This window comes from Neodiprion lecontei, chromosome 6, assembly GCF_021901455.1.
Source record: "Neodiprion lecontei isolate iyNeoLeco1 chromosome 6, iyNeoLeco1.1, whole genome shotgun sequence".
In the NCBI taxonomy this organism is placed as follows: Eukaryota; Metazoa; Arthropoda; class Insecta; order Hymenoptera; family Diprionidae; genus Neodiprion; species Neodiprion lecontei.
The window spans coordinates 19,877,622-19,901,548 of NC_060265.1; the positions used below are offsets into that span (position 1 = coordinate 19,877,622).

At 37.9% G+C, this 23,927-nt stretch overlaps 3 protein-coding genes across 5 annotated transcripts in view; all 3 read right to left on the reverse strand.

The window, feature by feature from the left end:
* The window catches only part of LOC107226986, a 91,853-nt gene extending 81,776 nt beyond the window's left edge, over positions 1 to 10,077 (reverse strand). The window contains exons 1-5 of one of the 2 annotated variants that reach the window (XM_046744231.1): positions 9,664 to 10,077; positions 8,267 to 8,404; positions 5,420 to 8,158; positions 4,555 to 4,688; positions 2,598 to 2,736 (exon numbers count right to left, since the gene is read on the reverse strand). In XM_046744231.1, coding sequence (XP_046600187.1) covers positions 2,598 to 2,736; positions 4,555 to 4,688; positions 5,420 to 7,988 — 2,842 coding nt within the window. In that variant the 5' untranslated portion in view covers positions 7,989 to 8,158; positions 8,267 to 8,404; positions 9,664 to 10,077. The remainder of the gene's footprint in view (positions 1 to 2,597; positions 2,737 to 4,554; positions 4,689 to 5,419; positions 8,159 to 8,266; positions 8,405 to 9,663) is intronic. The other variant, XM_015667979.2, reaches the window with a different exon arrangement.
* A 502-nt stretch (positions 10,078 to 10,579) lies between these two features.
* On the reverse strand, positions 10,580 to 14,010 carry LOC107226997 (gephyrin). Of its 2 annotated transcripts, none has more exons than XM_015668000.2 (11): positions 13,813 to 14,010; positions 13,275 to 13,426; positions 12,995 to 13,182; positions 12,709 to 12,919; positions 12,351 to 12,626; positions 12,107 to 12,173; positions 11,917 to 12,031; positions 11,544 to 11,819; positions 11,338 to 11,477; positions 10,994 to 11,181; positions 10,580 to 10,892 (listed from the first exon to the last, which is right to left on the reverse strand). In XM_015668000.2, exons 1-11 carry the CDS (start codon positions 13,886 to 13,888, stop codon positions 10,650 to 10,652), a joined length of 1,932 nt encoding a protein of 643 aa, XP_015523486.2. In that variant the 5' UTR covers positions 13,889 to 14,010; the 3' UTR covers positions 10,580 to 10,649. The 2 variants fall into 2 exon arrangements, with proteins under 2 accessions (XP_015523486.2, XP_046600200.1); XM_046744244.1 differs by lacking the exon at positions 13,813 to 14,010 and adding an exon at positions 13,495 to 13,641.
* Positions 14,011 to 14,619: 609 nt separating this feature from the next.
* LOC107226995 (CLK4-associating serine/arginine rich protein) lies at positions 14,620 to 20,889 on the reverse strand. Its single transcript, XM_015667999.2, has 14 exons — positions 20,614 to 20,889; positions 20,031 to 20,128; positions 19,712 to 19,887; positions 19,398 to 19,613; positions 19,088 to 19,263; positions 18,875 to 18,948; positions 17,887 to 18,228; positions 17,399 to 17,776; positions 17,215 to 17,322; positions 16,958 to 17,006; positions 15,567 to 15,630; positions 15,381 to 15,486; positions 14,920 to 15,306; positions 14,620 to 14,761 (listed from the first exon to the last, which is right to left on the reverse strand). The coding sequence occupies exons 1-14, from the start codon at positions 20,743 to 20,745 to the stop codon at positions 14,743 to 14,745; spliced, it is 2,325 nt and encodes a 774-aa protein (XP_015523485.1). The 5' UTR covers positions 20,746 to 20,889; the 3' UTR covers positions 14,620 to 14,742.
* Between the last annotated feature and the right edge of the window lie 3,038 nt (positions 20,890 to 23,927).

A 23,927-nucleotide genomic window follows, 5' to 3' on the forward strand; every position in this document is an offset into this window, starting at 1 on the left:
ACCGCGACAAAATAATGAGATTTCGCAAAAAACCGCCAAAATTAAAGTGTCAAATGCTAAAAGGACATTAATTTTTAATTACGTTATTTTAATACGTGATCAGCGTGAATAACAACTGATGGACCATTTTAACATGTATCGATCACGATCAGAAGTTCAGATATTACATTTACACCGGTTTTTTTTTTAAGTAAAAATATTGATCGAAAAGTGGAATCCCCGATTCAAAAAAAAAAATTAACCACCCCTAATTCGGTTACTACTCAATTTGCTATTTTCGAAGCCCCCATTTTATAAGATCTAAAAAAATGTCGTAAGGCTTAGTGAATTTATGTTAAAATTTTTAAGCTCTTGACGAAAATGGAATTTCCATTACGGCAAGATGTGTAATTTTTGAAAATAATAATTAGAAGAAAAATTAATGTTGGGAATGATTTTTGACGTAGAAATGAAGAAAAAAACGCTTCAAATAACGTGGGTTGAAAAAGAGCATATTTAAGGAATTATAAAGTAAAGAATACGTTGTGACATCAAATATTGATCAAAGTGAGGTTTGTCATGTTGCTGTAATGATACATTTTAAGAAAAAGGTGTTATTTTGCAACTTTACGGTTAGCTGAAATTTAATATGCCGTTAATACAGCATCGACAAATTCAAATTTTGTAAATTCAACTTTTGATTTGTGGATTGTGTCTAAAATACAAAAATTCTGGAGAAAATATAAATTTTCGACTTTCGATCATGGTGAAATCCTCGTTGAATGCCCCTGATATAATTTCCATGAATTTGAATACATTACACCTACTTTTTTGTTTCACCCTCGAACAGATTATAAGGGTATCTGCGGTTAATTATTTCCAGCAATTAGTTAGCGACCATTCGACCACAGGGCACAAATCGCCATAAATTACTTTGGACGTAGGTTAATCGTGTATTTTTCCAGTCAATTCGGTTACAGAGAACGTGCAGAAAAGTAGGTGAAAAAAATTGCATTATAATTCAAAATTCACGTTAATCGGACGTATCTTATCATCTCGTTTATTATAAGGACGGATTTATAGATATGAGTATTTCTAAAGTAAATAAACAATTTGATGAATATTTGCCAGTTGCTGAAAAAAAAAGAAAAGCAAAAGAAAAAAGAAAAAATAATAGAATGTTTCAGACATTCATCGGCAGCTCTAAACTGTTTATTTTTTCCTGTCCGATCCATCTATTATCAATCAATCGACCCCTTTATTGATATAAATACAATAATAAGACGATGTGAATAGAGAGTGCTCTTTTCTCGCACTTTGAGGAACAAAGCTTGTTTGTTGTCGAATCTGGCATTGACCCATATATTGCGGACCGTACCAGTATATAAAATAAAAATCGGTCATAGAAATTGATTATTCAATTTATGGGGAATTATGCGATTACTTTGGATGAAAGATATTCACCGCACGAGGACAAAATTTATCGTTACTGTGAAACGACTCGGTAATTTCACATCACTACATTTTTTTTTGCTTTTTCGTAATCGTCATAGCTGTACATACAATGAAAATACGAATATCGTTACGACTTCCACGGTTGCTGTATAAATATTATAATTTAAAAGAACAGAAAGGTAGAAAAAATGACGTCTAATGCTTGACGAAATCAATTTATGGACGAGTTCAGGCTTCATTGGTGACACAGTTATTAGTCGAGCTCGATTTATTTAAACACTCTTTTTCTGACGTAGGAAAAAAATTGACAAATTTTGAAAATTTATGCGAAAACAGCTGGAATACGATAAAGTTTTGATAGGTATTATAAAATTGTAGAATTTTCGGAATAGCTGAAGAACATGAATCATCCAGATTCAAGCAATTACTATAGTTTATTTTTCCGGCATAAACGAATTTTCTGCAAATCACAGCCTGGAAACAAAATATGTTAAGCGCATTCATGACCCAAGTTATGAATACTAAACTTGGATCGCCGTTATACATTATTTATAAAAGATTTGCAAAGGATTTGTTTACAAGGAAGATCAAAAGTAGCTATCCAATCTACTGGAACCGCAGGCCAAAAAAATATTGTGGACACTTTTGGAGTTTATCAAAGAATCGCACCACATCGCGATTGAATTACAGACTTGCCAATTATCAAACTTTCTTTAACTGAAAATTGATACCGTTCCCAATCAATTCACCTCGATAACTTTAGTTTTTAGGTATAATTCCATTGTTCCGAGGCTATTTCGAACATCGTTACACATTTGGTAAATCGTTAAGCTACTAGATCGATGCGATAGACTCGGATCGATGATCGAGAGCGGTTGCCTCTTTCCGAGCAATCGTCATTGTCCTTTTATTATCGCGGTAATTATTCTCCGCGCATTGAAGGCAACCGGAGCGCGTATTATGACGTAGGTACAAGCAGAACTGTATATACCCAATGGTAATGATACAAAGAGTTCAACGGTGCTCAAATTGCGAAAACAAAGACCAAAGCAGAGCTAAAGCCGATCACGATAGCGGACGGGGTTCGTTCGTTTGCCTCGGGTCGGCTTTGCGCGGGGCTTCTTTTAGTCCGTTTAATTTATTTATTTTTTTCATTGACTCACCGTGCTGATGGGGGGCTGAAAACGCGGAGTGTCTTCTCGGCGACATTGGCGGATGGGGTGGACCTTGACTTCCCGGTGGTTGCATCGACGACAGGGCTCCCAGGGGAGTGTAAGATTTGCACGGTTGTTCGGGCTTCGGCTGAAAACGAACGGGGTGGAGGGATTCACCGCGGAATCAATTATATTACCCTCGAAATAACATTAAACAGTGCATCGTATCGTCAAGGTGAATATTGACTTAACCCTTTGAGTCACACGTTATTGTGCCGAGCTATACAAGATAGTATTCTGTGGTGTTTGAGGTCATTTATTACGAATCTGAATTAAGTTTTTAAAAATTCAAAAAAGCGGATCAAATATCGCGGACAAAAATTGCAAATTCAATCGAATCTGGTCAAGTATCTCTGTGCAGTGGTTTTCGGGGTCTTTGATGACAAATCTGAAATCAAATGTCAAAGATTCAAGATGCTAGATCCAATATGGCAGACAAAAATTTCGAATCCGGAGAAAAAAGTGTGCCCAGGGGCTTTTGGGGTCGCTGATTGGATTCGACGTACTCGGTTTTCAAAATTTAATTTCAGATTCGTAATAAGCAGCCCCAAAAACTTGTAACTTACGTAAAGCTTGTATATCTGTAGAAGGGTAACTGTCTCGGAACTGAATTATTCCTTCAATTTTTACCAATTTTTTCCGAACAATTTTTTCTTAATAGTAATAATAATTTACATTACATCGCAATAATTATTCTCGAGTATTGAAAACCTATGAGTATGCTATAAGAGATAGCAAAAAACCGCAAAGAAATATGTCGAAAAGTTCTCTAAATATACAAAAAATGTATATAAAATAAGAGGTAAGAATACTTATCATTATGACTCAAAGGGTTAAATTATTCTTTACATTGTAAATATACTTGACAAACAATCATTGTAATTCGAAAATCGAGGATCGATGTTCAACTGAAAGCTTTCGTCTGGAATTACTGTACTTTCTGTTTTTGTATTTTCAAAGAGATCGACTTAGCTTAGGAATATAATATAATAATTAAGAGGAATCCCTGATCCTACAGAAACCAATTCTACGGAGTGAATGTTTTACTGAAAATATCCAACAGAAATATTCTACAGAATCTAGTCCTCTAGAAATAAATTTTGGCGGGAGAAGACCGTTTCTAAAGAAACCATTTCTACGGAGTAAATTTCTGCAGAAGTTGAAGCCTAACTTATTCTCGTGTTTGGGGAGTGATACGGATGACGCTGAAGCCAGCAGCCAAACTTAGCATTTTGTGGAGATATAAAAATGCAGTTCAGTTTTATACTCATAATTCTATAAAAATATTGGGGGTTCAAGGTATTTAAAAAATTTTGAATTTCGGATTTCATTACCTTATTCGAATGAACATTAGAACGTTTGGTTGCTAATTCTCGCTGCTAGTTTCAGTATCGTGTGTCACAGTTATCTTTCGCGTTTTTATCCAAGGATTGTTTGTTCTGGTTTTACATACACCTGACTTTTTCTAACCTTTAAAGTGCCACAAATGACTTAAAAACAGTTTCTGGAGGAATAGTTCTGAACTTGTTGAATAATTTTGCCGTAGAAACGCATTCTGTAGAAACTGTCCTTTCCCGCGCCATTTCATTCATTACTGTAGGGCTGGATTCTGTGTGATTTCAGTAGAAAAGAAATTGTAGTATATTTTCTATAGAGAACTGGTTTCTGTAGGATTGGTTCTTTCCCATTGAAGAAGCAGGTATAATATAATAAAAAGAACGACGGTGACACACGATATGCGTTTACTTGCGTCTTTTCGATTCAGATCACAACACAATTTAGATCATTTTGCTATTTTTACCATTAAACAGGAATCTATGTGACTAGTAACAAATTTAATGAAATTCAGGGTTTTATTGTTTGGTTTTTTCGCAGACCACTGAAAAAACGCTGATTTTATACTCACATGCTCATGAATCTCTGTTGCGACCGCGGTTGCCGCGGTCTGCGTATGACTCGTCGAACTAATGCGGTATTGCATACCGGCGATGCTGCAGAATTCTTCGCGGTGTGTAGACCTTGTCTGGTTAACGTAGACGCCTTGAAAATCCGAAGAAATAAATATTTCCACATGTTAACGAATGCAGTTCGCGCGGTGAAATTTGAGAGGCATTTTTTCGTAAGTACGAATGGAGGCCTCGTTGTAATCTGGTATTTTTGATTTATTGATATACTGGAGTTTCCAAAACAGCGACACAATCCAATTGACGGGATTATTGAAAAATGTTCGAAAAGGGGTAGGAGAAAAACTCTGATAGTCAAGTTTCACAAAACCCTTAATTTCTTGGGAAATATTTACATTTTTTAAAGACTGCCACGAAGTCTGTGGAACCACGTATATGGTATCCGATAAAAAAAAGTCAACATACAAAAAAAACAGTGGATTTTGAAAAAACCGAGAGGGTAGATTGGTATATAATACATTCCATGCTGTGCTTTACCGTTAATCGATTCTTTCGAATTTTGGAAGGCGTATAAAAAACAAGCAGAATAATGTTTGATCTGAAAGAGGAAATATTTCTCAATACCCTGTTCTTGATTCTTAATTAATCAATGGGATTAGGAAGTCCAATTCACACGTTGAAACGGAGATTTTCGTTCACAGCGGTGGTGGCAAACGCGAATATACCTAATCAGCAGTACAGGTATGCACCGAATCCGAAATACAGCGTGTAAAAATGTAAGCGACGATGTTAATCGGGTGGAAAAGTAAGTATCGCTAGTAATCAAAAGTGCGTGACGCTCTGATTACCAGATGATTATTCCTTTACCTGTGATGGTAACGTCGGTGTCCTGGTTAACGATGACAACTTTTTTCGGCTGCTTGATAACGTCTTCCGTGTCTGATTGCGAGCCCTGGCGTGACTTTTGTTTCTCCGCCTCTGAGTCGCTCTGCTTCCGCCTCCTGACCACCTCGACTTCCGAATCGCTCGAAGAGTCGCTCGTCGTCGAATCCCTGCAGTGATACTTCTCGTCGGAATAAGACGCGGCCAGTATCGCCGAGGCGTTCAGGCTGGCCATACGTTTGCAGACGACCATGTCCTTAAGGTCCATCACTTCCTCGTTCTTCTTTCGTCTTTTCGTCACCTTCTTCTTACTCGACTCCAAGTTCTTCCGCTCGTCCGTGGCGCGTTGGTGCTCATCGTCGGATGACGAGGACGACGAAGAACTTTCCATCATGTCCCAGTGTTTGCCGCGTAATCCGGGTACGTTCCTCAGCTTCCGCTTCGGGGATATTTCTTCGACCCTCGCTGGCTTTGTTTCAACCTTTTTCGCCGGAGTTGAATCCTTCTCCGTTCCTTCCTCCTTGTCCTTATCTTCCTTCGCTTTTTTCGGCTGTTTCTCCTTATCCGGTTTAGGCTTGCAGTATCCACCTAGATAAACACCCCCCGTTTCGTTCTCGTACAGACAATGAACTTTCGCCAAGGCATTCAGCGACGCCACTCGGTGACGCTTCGGTCCTGTCCAAAATCCGAACAATCTCATTCTCCGCACGCGTTCCGAGGAGGCGTCTGACGAAGGGCTCTTTCGGTCTCGGTCCTTCTTCGAATTGCGGTTTTTGCTCTTCGCGTTGCCCGCCTGACCCTTCGCCTGGTTTTCGTCTTCCTCCTCCTCTTCGTCATCGTCGTCGTCATCCCCGTCGTGATCGTCGTTCTCTTCGCCACCGGATGACGCGGATATGGATGACTCGTCCCTGTCGTCGGTTTCGAGTTTCAAATCGACTCTGAGCGACTGCACATCGTCGCAGTTGTTCTCCTCTTTTGACTGGCTGAGAATGAACTTTTCTGAACCGTTTTGTTCGACTGCTTTCGACTGTTTCAAGAGATCCTCCAGCGTTACTTCTTCCGAAGTGTCAGATTTCCGGTCCGAGTTGTCCGATAAGCGTAAGTTCTCAACCTTTGCGCACTTCTTCGATACTTTCGGCTTGGCCACTTTCGTTTTGCAGCTTATACTTTTCCCAGACTTTTTATTACCCTCCAAAGTTTTGTTCCAAGATTTGTAATCTCCGACCTCGTTGGTGTCGACCACCTCTCTTTTTATATCTTTCGAGTCGAGTTCAGGTTCCGGCGTATTTTCGAACTGCGAATCATCCTTGTTGACAGGGCAGTGCTGCAACAAGTTCTTCACGTTATCCGACTGCGTAGCTGAATTGGCGCTCTTCTTCTTACCGACCATTTTTTCCGCCATCTTTATCATTTTCTCTTCCTTTTTCGTCGAAGAAGTTACGTTTGTTTTTATGTACTTTCGCGGTGCCACCTTTGATTTCATCTGTTTAGCCAACTGCGGCCCCTTTTTGTTTACTTTAGTCTTCGTCGCAGCTGATAGTGGAGGTGGTGACTTTTTCTTTGACTTTTTCGCCACCTTGGCGACTTCCGGTTCACGCAGATCCACATTTTTTGAGTCTTCCATACTCAAACTTTTGACTAGCTTCAATTTAGTTTGTATCAATTTTTTCGATACCGGTGCCCGAGACGCTATTTTTTTAACAAGAATTGTTTTCTTCACCGCGGGCTTTTTGCGCGGCTGTTTCACCTTTGCTTCTTTCTTTCCTTTCGCATTCGGGGATGATTTTTTACCCCCGTTTTCTTTTTCGGGCGATTTCTTCTTCTCACTTTTTTTACCCGCCTTTGAATCTCTCGTCTTTTTTTCATCCGCCTTGCTCGTTTTCTTTTTCGTTGCCACGAAAGGTTCGCAAATCTCTAAATTCTCTTCTGCTGCAGCAGTTTCCTCCACGCGTTGAACAGTCTTCCCCGATTCTTCGGCTGGCGGTTTCTTTTTCTCCGTAGATCCAACCTTGATAATCGTCTCATCCTTTTCCTCGTCAGTTTTCTCCTCGATTTTTTCCAATTTTTCGTGCCTCTTCTCGTGGTCTTTGCTCTGCTTTTTCTTATCCTCGTTCTTCTCCAATTTCTTCTTACTTAATTCTTCAGGCTTTTTGCTCACCTCTTCGATGATCTTGTCCACCGTACCGTTACGCCTATCTAGTTCCAACTTATCGTTGGTTATCCTCTTCCGCTGATCATCGACCTTATCCATCTTCTTTCTATCGTCAAATTTCTCCGCCTTGTTTTTCCTATCCTCGATTTTTTCTGACTTCCTCTTATCATCCGGCGACTTCTCCACCGCCTTTTTCTTCAGATCGTCAGACTTATCGGACTTCTTCGTCGAAGCCTGGAGCATCGCCGTCGCCTCGGCGCGTTTCCCCTTTTTTTCATCCGTCTTCTTGTCCCTTTTCGGTGGGTCGGAGGTCAGTTTCTCCGGGGATGCTCGTCGTTTTTTAGCGGCAGCAGGCGTCGCGGCGCCCTTGCGCGCTGTTACCGCCTTCTTCTGTGGCTTCATCGTACCAATTTTTGATTTCTTCTTCACATTTTAACCGCCACCCCTAGGGTTAAACCTTCCACGATGTATTTACTCGATCGTGCATCATTCTCGATCAGTGAATCATCATATTCGGCTTACGTTCGATATTCCTATGTTCCAAGTCCTGATCGATAGGGAATACGAAATATCTGCAACAGTAACAGAACAGCGCATCCGCGGTCTTTTATTTGTTTCAATTACTTAGGCATTCTTGTACCGCAACCGCGGTTTTATTTTAGCCTAGGTAACGTGATTACCTCCGAAATCTATTCTGATCAAATATAGAAACTGACGGGTACGTTGTGCATCGATGTTTCTTTGTTTCTTCTACGCGTGCTTAATGCTTTATGTATACATATGCATATTTTCGCCTCGTAATAACACTGCGGACTGGACTGTGGATAGTAATATAACTGACAGTTAATTGCTGCTTGCACTCATCAGACATAATAGCAATTGTCGGACGTCCCGTTTCAGAATTTAGTTACGTTTTTATGGATTACTAAATTATTCCGTCGTTAAAGAGGAAAAAATATTTTTTTTTTTTATACCGCAAAAACGACTCATAACTCAGTGGGCAAAAAAGGAATTGTTAGAAACAATTTCTACGTGCAGTTCCAGCTGAAGACTTTGACTGTAGCAATGCGATATTACCAAACAATGTTTTTTTCTGTTCAAGTTCGTCAACTATGCGTACAAATATTTTCTCCAAATTGATTTTAAAATTTTGTTACGTATTACGTTAAAAAAACCGTTGCATCGTGTCGAATGTAATCGTATAGGCACGTATCACATTTCAGACAGATGGTTCAGCACGTTGCGCGCAAGATATTTTGAATCACATCGAACCTTGGTGCGGATGCGTGCGAGATTTAACCTTGTACACGAGGTTTTATCCTTGTTACATGCATGTAAATTTAATAAAATAGCGGGTTACATATACAGCAAAAGATCGAAAGTGAGAGAACATTGAGTGGTGAGAATTTTGTCCCCAGATATTTTTTACATTTAAATAGACATTTTAAAACTCCGTTATGTCACGTAGGCCGATTAGAGGCAACTAATAGGTAGGCATGTATACATCCCATTTTCGATTGACCTTAGGTCTTTTTTATCCTCGAGTATTTCAGTCGGAAGGTGGTGCCGGTATTTTTAACATTTCTTTATATCATTTCTTTTTTATTCGTGATGATTTTGATGAAAAGGTACGCAATAAAGCACTTTGACAATGAGGGAAACTACGAAGTCGTGAAGAGGCGGAGGGAGGGGGGAGCGGGGAGGGATGATGAAAATGAAGCGAGGATTGTGGGTAATAACAGTAGTAAGTTTAATAACAATGATAATAACAACAAACAAAACCCTTCTCGGGGTGTCCGTAAATGGCTACAAGTGGCCGAAGGGGAGAGAAGAGAACACCACCACTGCAATCGATGATATTTTTCACACCTGGTACTCCGTACGTTAAATGGGTAAAATAAAACTGGTAAACGTGATTCAATTATATCGTTCGTATATACCTTACGTATGCTTTGGCTTTGTTACATTCATTTTCTAACACTCCCTTCGTGTTATATGTACATTTACAGGAAAACAGGGAAACTCGGCCTACATAACGCAGGCCAACGATGTTTGACAGAAAAATGAGATTGTTTACCTCTGGCAAGAAGGCCCTGAGCTGCCACTTGCCCTGCGAATAGGTTTCTTTCTTTTCTTTGTTTTTTTTTTTTTTTGTCTTTTTGGTCGTTTGTTTTTGTTTCTTTCGTTATTTAAATGTGTGTATATATTTACTTGAATTTGTTTTTTTTTTTTTTTTAAATTGATTTCTTTTGGTTTATTTTTTTTTTTTTTTTTTTTAAATCACGATTCTTACGAGGACGAGCACGCGTTTGATCCTATTTTAATGTTATAAATACGCACGCGATCACTAAACGTATTATTTATCGATAATTTGAACCGTCAATTTTGAGGGCATTACGTGAATATCTCATATTCAATATACCGATCCTCGAATCACTCGACGTCCCTGCCCTTTTCCCGTAGCCTCGTCGGCCATCTTATTCCTGGTGCATCTCGTTCGGCCCTCTAACCGACGTAGCGAGTTTCATCAAACTCGACGGCCCCTGCTCAACCGATAACGTCCGTGTGGATAGCTTGGACGCAATTGAATTAGCCACTTAATATGATATTTGAGGATCGCTTTTGCGCTAGCTGTTGTTTATTTTTATACTCTGCCCTGACTTTGCCGTTTATCTCAAGAATAAGTTGAGGAAGAAGGAGATAGAGAAAGAAAAAAATAATACATTGTAATTACGCAACAAGGCTCGCTTGAAAAATATTCGGAATGTTTGAAACACCTTATTCTCATCGTTCGTGAAATTTAACTTCTTGATCATTATATCTTATTGCCAGTCCATTAGCACAGATATCTTTCGGAATGAGTTTTGATAATTCGAAACAATCGCAATCTGAAAAGACGTTCAGACTTGTTGAGTGCGAAATTCCGTAACATGAACGGTAATATTACAGTAATTTTTACAGTGGTGTAAAACGATACACATTCGTACGCCAGATACGATTCTGAATTGTAATTTATTCTTACATATAATGATTAAGTATAAAAATAATCTTTCTAGGTACATTTCATGCGGAATTCTGATTGAATCCCATCAATCGTGCATTAACTAAATCCCCTTCTTTCAATTGCGGTCTCTCCTTTGTCCATCCAGGCAGCATCAACAACGCATTCGCATTTTTACAACTAAGTAGCTTACTGCTGATTTGATTTCCCGTACTTTGCGCTTTTGGAATTGGATCCTCTTCCTCCCATATTAAAATAGCTCTAGCATATTCCGGTCGTGGGTCTAGCTTGTAGGAAGTGGTCAACTGGAACATAAATTCAGTTTAGAATTATATATCATTGGTCATTAGCACTGTTGCTGTCCCACATGTTCGTTCAAGTCATAAGCAGCTAATTATCTTCATACCTTAGCAGTTACGACAACTGGTTTTGATGAATCTCCGCTGAGGCATTTGAGTAATGGCAATGCAAACAAATGTCCTGTTACCATTGCAGATACAGGATTACCGGGCAAACACAATATATATTTTGTTTTGCCATTATGCTCGCAAGTGGCATACGTTGTCGGTTTTCCTGGCTTCATATTGACTCGTCCTATAATTTGAAAAGATGTATATAGGCGCAGAAAAAGTTCTTAACTTGTCACATAGAAGTAGTACACAGAAGCTTGTTTTATGATAAATACAATATTTCTGATTCCCAACTTCTATGTGCTTCTGCTCATATATACGCTGTATGTAGTATGCATACCGAAATGTATAGTGGCTTTAAAAACGTTTTCTAAAATCGGTTTCAGCATGTCTTTGTCACCCATCGAAACAGATCCAGAGGTTAGCAGGACGTCAACTTCTTCAAGTGCTTCTTTCAACGCGTTGATCATTGCATTCTCGCTGCAATCAAGCGAAATACACCGATATACAATAATTTGAAGAAATGTTTAGTTTGTATAAACTTACTCATCCTTAGCAATCCCACAGTCTTTTGGACTGTACCCATTTTCCCTAAGCATCATCATCAGTGTTATTTTATTGCTGTCATAAACGTGACCAGGTTTAAGTGGTTCTCCGGCCTGCTGTAATTCGTTGCCTGTAGATAAAACTCCAACTGATGACAATTGCGTTACTCTAACTTTAGTGCAACCGCACGCAGCTAAAATTCCCATTTCAGCTGCTCCTATTTTGGTATGTGCTTTTAAAATCAAACTGTCATTTTGAATGTCGCTACCAATGGGTCTGCAATGGGAAGGTAAAGAAAGCAAGTAAGTCACTCAGTATTTAGTTATATTCGACGTATTCTAAAGATTACTTTTTAATGCGCTATATACCTTACCTGATGTCCAGCCCTTCTTTTGGTTCAATTAATATGTCGATTTCTCCTTCCTCTAGACCGTCATTACTAGTTTTAATGAGCTTAGTGTCTTCAACTTGCACAACTGCGGTCGCCTCTAAATGGATGATAAATCACCATACAGATTAGGGAACAACATCAAATAATTAACAACTCTTCTTCTGCTACATACCATTGGGAATGGGGGCTCCTGTGTTTACCCTGACACATGTCCCACGAACAAGCTTTACCGTACCTGGCTGAAAATTTCCAATTTTGTTAAAAACATCTGAAACTAAATAATCCAAGATGGCAATTACTATCTGATCTGAACCATAAAAACAGCAATACCAAAGTGATCACATTGATAGCAGTAAATTTTTTAGTAAGCCATTTGTAACCATCCATTCGACTGATTTTTATAACTCTACACTCACTGTTTGCCCTGCTTCTGTGCCACCTAACACTTGTCGCAGACCTTTACCGTCCGAGGCAATAACGGCGTATCCGTCTTTAATAGATGCTCTGAATGGAGGTAAATCGCAGTAGGCGTAAATATCATCTGTGATTACTCTACCGTAGGAGTCCCAAACATTTATAATCTCTGCATCTAAAATGTGCAGTGATTTACTTATGATCCCTAGTGCTGCGTCCACTGAGATCATAGTGTACGGTGACTCTCTAAGTCTATCTGCAACACTTGCCATACGAGCCTGCAAAAATAGTAGTGTGACAATTGTTGTAAGTAATTATATATCAAATTCACTACTGGGTTGTATTCACATGATATCTTACAGAAGAAATGGTTGATTGATGGTGAGAACAATGATGCTCTTGGCGATTTTGCATCTGAGTGTGAGTATTAGTAACTTTTGTGCGCTCTGCTAAAATTAAGTCAACTGCATGGGGAATCACCCTGGCGATAGCTTCAAAGCATTCCTTCACAGCCTTTGTTGATCCAGGTAGATTAACAATGAGAGTCTTCTTACGAATTCCACAAACTGCTCTGAAATTTTGTTTAATACCAAAACATTAAATTTACATTGAATGGAAAGATTTCGAGCAAGCAATGAAATCTCACCTTGACAACATTCCCATTGGTGTTGCTTTCAGACTTGCCATAAGCATAGCCGCGGACAGTCCTGGTGCCTCCTTTTCAAGAATCTTTTTTGTAGCCTCTGGGGTAACATCTCGTTCTGAAAATCCAGTTCCTCCGGTGGTCAAAATTACATTTACTTTGAAAATGTCAGACCATCGAGTCAGCGTTGCCTTTAGTAGATGAAAAATAAATAAATATATCAAACAATCAGGAATGATGCATGCAAATAGACTTTACATCAAAATTCCTTGCCGATGCCTACCATAATTTGATACTCATCGTCAGGAACAACGGTTCTACATGTGACCTGCCCCTTGATCAGTCGCCCAGTTTCTGTTAGATCACTGCTAATTAATCGCTCCAATTCGGGACCACTATTGTCGGTCTTATTACCACTGGCACAGGTGTCGCTTACTAAATAATAATTTTAATATTTATAGTGATTAAATTACCAGTTGTCACTACATTGTTGTGGTGAATACCTTTTTTATAACAACTGTTAATAATTCCAATTTTCATTCCAACAATAACAATTTCGAACTCATAATAACTCCAATGTAAAAAATTGACCATACATGACAACTGTTAGTTTTAAAAAATAGTTTCGAGCCACTTAGGTCCAATGATATACAATGTCTAATATTTTTAACCTTAAAGGAGACTTGCATCACAGGTTAAATGGCTCATTTTTTTAAGTTTTCACATTGCTAACGAGCATACATTTTTTGGACTATGTGCAAATGTGAAAAATGTTACTTGATAGATAAAAGTAGCTACAAATTATAAATTTCTCCACTCACTGGTCAATATGCCAAATGTTACAGATGCCATGTTGCTAGCAACTGCTCTATCTTTTTTTAGGCAAATCGAAAACATAATAGCAGTGTTATTTACTCCCGGATGCTGATAATTGTTGCTTGTTACGAAATACTCCTATTCACTGATCGTAGAAAGTTAGCGTTATGAGAGCAATAAATGCTTCAAAACTTTTACCTGTACTAACGCTATCTATTTTATATAATTTCTTATCAAAAAATCTTAACTGTCAACGCCGTAATTAGTTATGTTTGCTTATGAGACATACGTGTACTTACCGAGATAAATGTTAATTGATTGGGAGAGTGCATGTAACAGGCTGCTCATCAATAATCAATTGTTGGCAAAAAAATTGGGAAAAAACTCCATTGGAAGTATTCTGAATATTGAGAAGTTACTGTTACCTTCTATTTTATTGTAACCTTTGCAAAGAAGTTTAAGTGTGAATTGAACTAAAAAAAGTTAATCATTTAACCGATTACAAATATTTGTGACCGTTAAACTTAGTGATCTTCCAGTGGTGATAATGCAAATGTACAGATTTAGAATATTGCCATATTTTGCAGTTGATCAGAGGAAAAAAAAACATGAGTATATTATTATGTATGCCAAGAATGTACAATTCATTTATTGCAGTGAATAATGAATCAAAATTTACAAATACTGTAAACAAAGCTTTGAAGTAGTACATGCTCATTTTAAACATACTTTCATTTATTGAAGACATTGATCGCATCTTACAGAATTGAAAATAACTGATTATTTCGTAATAAAGATATTGCATTGTTCGTGAAATTTTAAGAATTCCTAGCAATGTTCATCCAAGAAAAATCGTAAACAATTCAAATTGAATAATTAATTTTATAAATATTTTCGACCTGGCAGAATGAAGTTTTTTCATTCTATTCAAAACATCAATAGTCAACTAGACCCCTGGAAAAAATGAAACAATATACGGAAATTAGAGGAATAGTTCTATCTGTTCGCTAATGATATTGTTCTTAGTTCTCAAAACGAATTTCGTTTGTTGCGTTGATCGACATCAAAAAATTAAATGTAAAAATAATGATCAGTATGAATTTAGATTTTACCGATTATTCCTAGGACTGGAAGTTGGCCTTGGAGATTCCTTGTGCCTTCTTCGCGAATCATGCCTGTCTTTGTTCCTATCATCACGTCTGTCTCTTTCCCTTTCCCGTTCCCTGTCCCTCTCTCTCTCTCTTTCCCGGTCTCTATCCCTATCCCTATCCCTCTCCCTCTCCCTTTCTCTCTCCCTCTCTCTCTCCCGCTCCCTCTCCCTGTCCCTGTCCCTGTCCCTATCCCGGTCACTTCCAATATCAATATCTCTAATGTCTCTGTCTCTTCTTTCTCTCCGGATCACTTGGAGTCTGGGGCTACGATTTGGACTCGGACTGCACGAATTTGAGGAATTACTGTCAGAAGTATGCCCTTCATATTTATGCCTCAACTCTCTTTGCCTAAAAATAAAAATATAATTTAATGTTATTAATGAGTAGCCATAATTGTTTCAGAAGAAATTTGACATAAGGACCTTCGACGTAGCTTTAAGGACATCTCTCGAATCTCATCTTCACGATCCTGCCTTTGCTGCTCCATTTTCTCAATTCGTAGCTGCTCAGCTTTTTTATCTGCTTTATCTGTAAGTAAAAAGGTCAACATACTTCCAGTACATTTACGATATTAAACTGGCTTAGGTTTGGTAATTATTATTATTTACATTGCCTGTTAAGCAGTGCTTGCATTTTCTTCTTAAGCCGCTCTTGAGGTGTGGTTTTTGAAGACTGCAATATTAATTTCTTAAAAAATAGTCGATTATGAAATCAGTGATATATAAATGTTCTAAAATTACTTTAGTCAGATACACTGTGTCATTGAAGGAAAATGATTTTAACCCAAGCATAAACTCAATAACGATAACTACTAAAGGATCAAACATGGAAAATGTCACTGTTACCAAGAATCTGGACAAAATAAAATTGAAGATCGTTAGTTCTTCAATGTTCACCAATGAAGAAGTGTTGATTTGTTAACATTTCTGGAGTGTGTAGTTGCGCAAAGTGTATAGGCTACCAATTACCATTTCACCTAAAAATTCTTCAATTGAAATATGCCGCAAAGTAGTTTAACAGAGCCGTAACGAAACTTATCGAAATTTCTTATTTATATTATTGACGCGATAGTTAGGAATTGTGTAGGGAATATTTTATTGATTTTCTACAACTTGAGATTCCTTCTGCTGAAATTCTTTCTGAACCCTCCTTTTGATAGTTTAATGTACTTGAGAAGTTACCTTACATGTGCGAGGTGCTTGTACTTAGCTCCACACAAACACACTTCCGAATTCTGATTTATTCCAAAGGTTTCATCAACTTGGAACAAATTAGAAATTTAATAAACTAAAGATTCTAAAAAACATTGAACTATTGAATGAGGGAGCGGAGAGAAAATAAAATTGTCCGTTATCAAAAACCTGAAGCAACCGTGAACATTTATCTAGAACGTAAATGCAAATACGGGCAAATGATAGAATTGGTAATATTACGAACTATTCAATTCTTTGGTGCAAATATTAAATAATTAGTCTAATCATGCCGTTCTGATTGATATTTAGCAAAAGAAAAATGTAAATAAAATTCTAAAACTAAATTCATTCGTCTGACACACAGACTTGAATTGAATTGTAATCAATTCAATTATCTTCATGTGTGAACGTATTGTTAGTAAACTTGACGTTAAAAATATCTGTAAGTTTGGATCTGTCATTAGAGAGACAAGTATCTATAATTATCTTATTAAGCCGCGCGTAACGAGAACATTAGTAGTAAGATGTCGCCTTGGTCAAAGAACATGATCGTGTTGTATTTGTGTGTACGGGTACTGTCTCCAGCATGTCTTCAACTCAATTATCACAGCAACTCAAAGATTTGTTCAAGCTAAATAATTACTCTATTGAATTGCAAAAATCGTTTTCTATTATTTGCAACTCCATAGAACAAATTCATAAAGTTTAAAACGTCTGGTTAGGCGATAGTAGAAACCGAATAAATATATTTATTCTTTTTGTTTTGTGTATTAAGTGACTAAGGAAGCGTTATGGTTCTTACTGACTTTGTATCCGCCACCAGAATATGTACTTAACCCTGCTTTTGGCTTGTTCCTGAAACAAGAGAGAATTTTGTTAAAAACTTTGTTCGCCTTACCTTGGTTTAAGTTTTACAAAATCTATAAGAAAATCATGTTTTGTTCAATTTTATACAATGATTAAGCCTTCGAAGTTAGAAATCGAACAGATATACTCAATTAAGACCAAAGTATTAATTATTTGAGAACAGTACGCGATTAATGATTTAGTTAGGTGTTCTTACACGCTTGCGCTGATTATCGGAGGCTTAGGCGCCGGTGGAATACTTTTTTCATCGTTATCAGACAATTCCAACTCTAAACTGGAAGACTTGCCTCTCCGACCATAATATCTATAAGCAATACACAATTTAAAACATATGGAATGAGCCTCATAAATTAGTAAGAACAGTAATTTGGTTTTTGCACCTAGGTAAAGCAGGTGTTTTGTTGTCAACACTTTTGGATCGCCTTGTGTTGGAACGACTTCTTGATCTTGATTGAGAATAACGTCTTCTGCGATAACTCTCTTTGGACCGACTCCTGTTTCGTGATCTGGATCGCGACTTTGATTTCGAAATTGAAGAACTACTGCGCGAGGAAGACCGTAACCTTCTTTGACGTGACCGTGATCTAGATCTAGATCTAGACCTCGAACGCGACCTAGACCTTGATTTTGAACTTGATCTTGATACACTTCGGGTACGTGAGCGTTGTTGTAATCTACTTCCTGAATGTCTGTGTCTCGAGCGACTTCGGGTTCTAGATTTTGCATGTCTGGTTGATCTGGAACCTGTGCTTCTCAATCTAAGAGATACATATGTAATTAAACGCGTTTACGCATACGACTTTATTCAGATACAAGTTAATAAAGGATAATATGTTGGTAAGGACTTGTCGGTCAAGCCTCAACTTACCTAGAATGTGAGTTACTTCTTCTCCTGTCACGCGACCTGTATGATTTTGATCTAGTTAACGATCTGGAAGTACTTCGTGATCTGGATTTCGAAATTCTTCGGGAAATCGTTCTGTCCGTGAAGACGGGACTTTCTGATCGCCTTCTCTTCAAATGAGAATAAGTAACTTTTTTTATATTTGTTGTAGTAATCTGGGACGAACTACCAGGTGCTTCTTCTTCTCCACCAAAGCTTGTGATGTAGGTAATTTGTCCAGCATTGATTGGAGAAGCAGATCTTGAGCGGGACTTCGAAGATGATTTTCTATAAGGATTGTATTCCGGGCTCTCTCTGGCTGCGTAACTAGGACATTTTTTGTTATTATGGTATTGAACTTGTCATAAGAATTTCACTGGTAAATCGATTGAAGTAAAATGCTTAAACTCTAGTCAAGTTGCCGCACACCGTTATGTATTTAGCAATAAAAACTTTACTTGTGCTAATTCATTTTTCAAGGTAGAACTCACAAAAATTGCTATAGTAATGCATTCATTGTTCGCAAAATAATTTTAATCGATATTCTGACTTTGTCATGCATTATTGAACTACGAATCATAGATTGTTTTAAATGGTTACGAGAAAGATCTTAACCACGCGACATTTAAAATAATGATGGTCAACCTCTTTTTATCAAATTTTATTGACAAATATTGTGACTATACAAAATGTAGAGTGTATAAAAAATTATTTATACATTTAAAAGGATTTCAAGCTGTTCTGTAGCCTCAATTATTCAGACTAGTGGCAATTTTTCTGAAATGAAGACAAAGTATCAAGACAATACAGTTTCAATGCTGTAGGTCTTCCCTTGGTTTTAATTAGTATCTGACAGAACAATTTTCTGAGTTGATAGAAAATTACCACAAGAAAAAGAGGGGGTTAAATTAATGTATGGCCCAATGACCAAATCTTACAATACGTTAGATGTGAAATAAATCTTGGTAATTACCTTGGTGGACTCATGACTCGACCAATCATTTTCTTTTCCCGAAACGCCCGTCTTTCTCTCCTCGATCGTCGACCCTGGTAACATATAAATTACGAAATTCAAACAAGGTGTTGGCAAGGTTTGCGGACAGTATCTATTGCTTTTCGAATAATTTTCCAAATAAATACCCGTTAATCATACAGTTCTAACAATAAGTAAGCCACTGAAACAAACCGAATACATGGCCTTCTCTTCCTCTTGCTTGCGAGCCTGCCGTAGTGTTTCTGCTTCTTCGACATCTTGTGTCAAGAAACTGAAGTAGTCAGCACCAAGCAGGCCATACTTTTGAGCTACCTGATTCATTTCATGGGCTTGCGATGGTTCTATTTGCGATACATCCACACAAATGTCTAAAGGTACATCAAATCCAATTAATTCACACATTCTGCATAAAATAATCGGTCCTTGATATTTATTAATTAATTTATTTCCAGGTCAACAGTGAGCTGATGAAGTTCGTCAACTTATGGGTTATGCAACTTACCTAAATCAATATCACTATCTTCGTCTTCTGGTTTATCCTCTACACCGATGGTTTCTACTGGCTTGATTGGATCTGAAATGGGTTCTTCTGTCTCATAGTTATATCCGATAGCAGCATTGGCATTTGATTTCTTTTTATCTTTAGCTGCATCGGGCTTGGTGGCAGAACCAAACTGTTCCTCTATGTGAATTTGATGTAGAAATTTTTCCTCTGTTACTATAAACAAAATGAAGAGCATGTTATTCTCAGACAGTCAACCAGTACTTAGCTTTGTAGCAGAATTCAAATAAATGTTAGAATCGATGAATCCAAACCTCCAAGAAATTCGTTTTGAACGATTATACGATAACGTTCATAATTGATATGCCTATCTTCACTGGTTAGCGCAATGTCAACATCTATAGTATCAGGAGCTTCTGGAATCCAATCTAGATGCGCTCTGACATCAAAACGGTCAATTAGATTTTCGTCATTCCCTTGCCACGGCATCCTGTGAATTAATCAATATACAACGAATTTCAGATAAATGTGAGATGAGGATTCTCACATTCAAGTGCCATTCAACGATAAATTTCTTAAAACATGCTAAACTTAGAAAAATGGATGGAAAATAAACAATTATGTTTCACTTACATGTTAGCAGGGCTAGCACCGGCAGCTGCCACAGCTGGATCAAGGTGAATCTTGCATGGCCTACCATGTAATTGCAGAAACTGAGTGGGATCTGATTTCTGAGAGTAAAAAATGTTGCGTTAATCTTGCGTTGCAAGTCAGAAAAATAACAGTGTGGATCCACTGTATGTCACAAACGAATGGCTTTTCTTATGACATAAAACCCAAAAGTAAGAAATTACATTATTCGAAACTAACAAGCTGATAATAATTTTTGGTTCGTATGAATCAAGAGAGTATTTTGTCAGAAATCTGTCAAGACTGCATGTATGCAAGAGACAATGTCTGTAAATTTCCATTAGATAAATCGAAATTGGAAAGCTCAGGTCAAGCCGCATGACAAGGAAGAATCTATCATATTCTTTGATATAATCAAATTGTGAATAAAATTGTTTACAATCTGTGAATAGGCCATACGATTATGCGAAGCGATGAAAAAATTGCAGACTGCTACAAAACTGCGAGAATTAATTCAGAAATACTTGGAAATATGTTTACATAGGTTGAAAAAGTGGTGGTTTCACCCGTGAGTAAAATATCTTACAATTTTTTCATAATAATCCCGGCGACGTTCCGCCCGTCGACGGTAGTCAACCAACATTCCACGAATCTTCTTCTCCTGCTTCCGTGCCTCGTGCCACATCCGTCCGCCAGTTTTTTTCACGGAAAAACTCATTTTGGATGCGATGAGTAGCCTTTGTCACTCGGGATACCACAATACTTTCATTTACTCAAACATTTCACGAAATAATTGAAAGTCTGCAACTCGCTCACTCACTTCTTGCGCTTCCCCGCCATGATGGTTTACTTACCGGAATCCACCGGAATCCATGGCTGATGAAGCACGATCATTGGTGGTCTCTTTCCGGCTCCTCCATTTGTCCATGTCCTGGGTAAGGTAGATTTTCTCATTACCGTCTGATTTCTGTAATCTGTAATTTCACTTTTCACATTTCCCACCATTCAAGCATTCTGATTAGTTGACTATACTTCACAAACTAATCAGAATGCTCAAATGGATAAAATTCTTTGTTTTTCGGCTTTACCTTTTTGTGCGTTGCTCACAGCGTGTTGGGACTGCGCTGATTACGTGATGCATACTATAAATTTTATAATTTTCCGGAGACAAACTAGATTATCTACAATAATATGGCTATAATGTGAAAGAAGAAAAATTATTCATTTCAAAATGGGATTCTATTCGACACGCGCTCGATGTATCCCATAACATTAATATTCAAAATTATTCCAACAACTTTTCATTTGCTCTCTCGATCTTGAATTTTCGTAGGAATATAATCGAAACGCTGTTCTAGCTAGTCGAGAGTAAAGTATCTACGTTAGGTAGAGAAGCAGAATTGTTTTTCGGAAAGTAAGTATTCGGATGGAAAAAAATTCGGAGTAAGTGTAATACATCACGAGTGCGCTAATTTTGAAGGAGATGAAATGGATTCACCGTATATGAGACAGTATTTAACGCAGTGTCGTGATTTAGGGAGCTAAAAAGATGATAGAGAGAGAATGAACGAAGCTTCTTAGAACATCGAGCGTATTTTAACACACATTTGAAAGGTAGGAGTAAAATTTTTCATCATTCAACTGTCGCAGAACGGCAGCGTTATTAACCGACCCGTTAACTGAAGGATATATCTTCAGTCAACGGCGGACCATCGAAGGGCCTGGCCGCTTGAGTCTGGAATCGGCAGGGGAGATAAAGTGCGTATTTCTTGTATGAAATGTGAAAACTAAAATCATTATACATCATATCACATCATCATACATCATACATCGTACATCATACATCATACATCATCATACATAGTACTAAAGTTCCAAACCAAAGTTTGGATGTCGGATGTTCAGAAAGTCACGTCACCCAATTTTTTTTTTCTCTTGACGTAATCGATTTGAAATCGGCTAGCAGAATTCCTCAGTCTGGAAACAGCCGCGCAGTAGAGCGGACGGGTGAGAATCGCGCTCTGCAGATTTCGAGTACCGGGTTCTCTACCTTCTCGATCCTGCGCTCCGGGTCTGCTACCTGGTGGAACTTGACTTCCAGGACAAGCGCTCCGTAGTTTCTGTGCTCCAGGCCCGCTACCTGGGGAAATTCGATTTCCAGAACGAGCGCTCCGTAGTTCTGGCTGTCCAGGTCCCTGAGCTAGTGACTTATGACCTTCAGTACTAATTTTCCGTAGTTCTGGCTATCCAGGTCCTTCACCTGGTGGATTTTGACATCCAGGAAAAGCGCTCCGTAGTTGTGGCTGTCCAGGTCCTTGACTAGGAATTGTAATTATATTTGATGTAAAATTTTTTAAACTTGTCATGTTAAAACAAAGTATTTCAATTCATTTTTCGCGCAAGGACAAATTCAGTAGCTATGAATGCGCTAATAGAATTCATGATGTTATAAATTGGTTAATTGATTATACTATTACTCACGCGATATTTTTGATACGTTCTTATACTGAAGATATTTATTACTATTCCAGGTATATCCGTGGTGTTTATCGGTGGTTGTTGGAGGTGGTTGGCGGTGGTTGGTGGCGGTCAGAGGTGAACGAGGAGGAGAACGAGGAAGACGAGGAGAACAAGATGGACGAGGAGGAAGAGGATTTGTGCTCGGTGTGTAAAACACTTTTATAATATTTGATGGCAATTGTAAATATGTTTTATCTAATATATTTCAAACTTGTCATGTTTACATCGAATTATTTCGATTCATTTTTCGCGCAAGCACATATTCAGTAGCTATCAATGCGCTAATAAAATTTATTATATTATTAATTAATTAATTACATTAATCCTTACACAATATTTTTGATATTTTCTTATACTGAAATAATTTATTACTATTTCAAGTATAATCCGAGGTGGTTGGCGGTGGTTGGAGGTTGTCGGAGGTCGACGAGGAGGAGGACGAGGAAGACTAGGAGAAGAAGGTGGCTGAGGATTTGTGCTCGGTGAGTAAAACACTTTTATAATATTTGATGGCAATTGTAATTATATTTTATCTAAAATATTTCAAACTTGTCATGTTTACATTGAATTATTTCGATTCATTTTTCGCGCAAGCACAAATTCAGTAGATATAAATGCGCTAATAAAATTTATTATATTATTAATTAATTAATTAATTATATTAATCCTTACACAATATTTTTAATGTGTTCCTGTACTGAGAATATTTATTACTATTCCAGGTATAACCCGAGGTGGTTGGCGGTGGTTGGAGGTGGTCGAGCTGGACGAGGTGGAGGACGAGGATTCGTGCTCGGTGAGTTTGACATTTTTACAATATTTGATGAAGTAGAATCAGCATCAGGAGTAGGATCAGGGAAAGATGTAGAAATAGGAGTAGAAGTAGGAGTAGTGGTAGGAATAGGACTCGGAGTAGGAATAGGAGTAGAAGTAGGAATAGTAGGAGTTAGAGTGGGATTAGGAGTAGAAGTTGGAGCAGTAGTAGGTAGGGCGTGGTGGGTCGTGAGAGGGGCGGGGAGGGGAGGAGGGAGGGGCGTGGAGGGGCGGGAAGGGGATATTATCATATCAAGTTATCAGTAATAAGCAATTGCGGGTAAAATATTAGCTTACTTTTGTAAGTATTTATGAATATAGCCTCTATGAATATTCATTGTTGGTGTATAAGGTCTGGCAACGTACCTACTTTCTGTAAAAGATGCTGAAGATTTTCAACATAATTATGTTTCAGTTCTGTGCCCCACCTAGTGCTCCACTAGTAAATATCCTCCGACGTGACGTCACTGTGCTACGTATAAAGAAGAAAAGATTTATTAAGATGCAGATTGCTCCTCTCTTCTTGCCATTGTGCTTTCAGCCATTGTTGTGCTGTGTGTTTAAAAT

What these genes read in the sequence shown, in the direction of transcription:
- LOC107226995 (XM_015667999.2), bottom strand. Translation starts at nt 20,745, where the DNA reads ATGAGTTTTTCCGTGAAAAAAACTGGCGGACGGATGTGGCACGAGGCA. An exon ending in GGGATTATTATGAAAAAATT is followed by an intron (nt 20,129 to 20,613) that starts GTAAGATATTTT and finishes TTTTACTCTCAG; the next exon opens with AAATCAGATCCCACTCAGTT. An exon ending in ATTCTGGTGGCGGATACAAA is followed by an intron (nt 15,631 to 16,957) that starts GTCAGTAAGAAC and finishes TTAATATTGCAG; the next exon opens with TCTTCAAAAACCACACCTCA.
- LOC107226997 (XM_046744244.1), bottom strand. Translation starts at nt 13,585, where the DNA reads ATGGTCAATTTTTTACATTGGAGTTATTATGAGTTCGAAATTGTTATT. An exon ending in AAAGAAGGGCTGGACATCAG is followed by an intron (nt 11,820 to 11,916) that starts GTAAGGTATATA and finishes TTCCCATTGCAG; the next exon opens with ACCCATTGGTAGCGACATTC. An exon ending in CAGTTGTCGTAACTGCTAAG is followed by an intron (nt 10,893 to 10,993) that starts GTATGAAGATAA and finishes TTTATGTTCCAG; the next exon opens with TTGACCACTTCCTACAAGCT.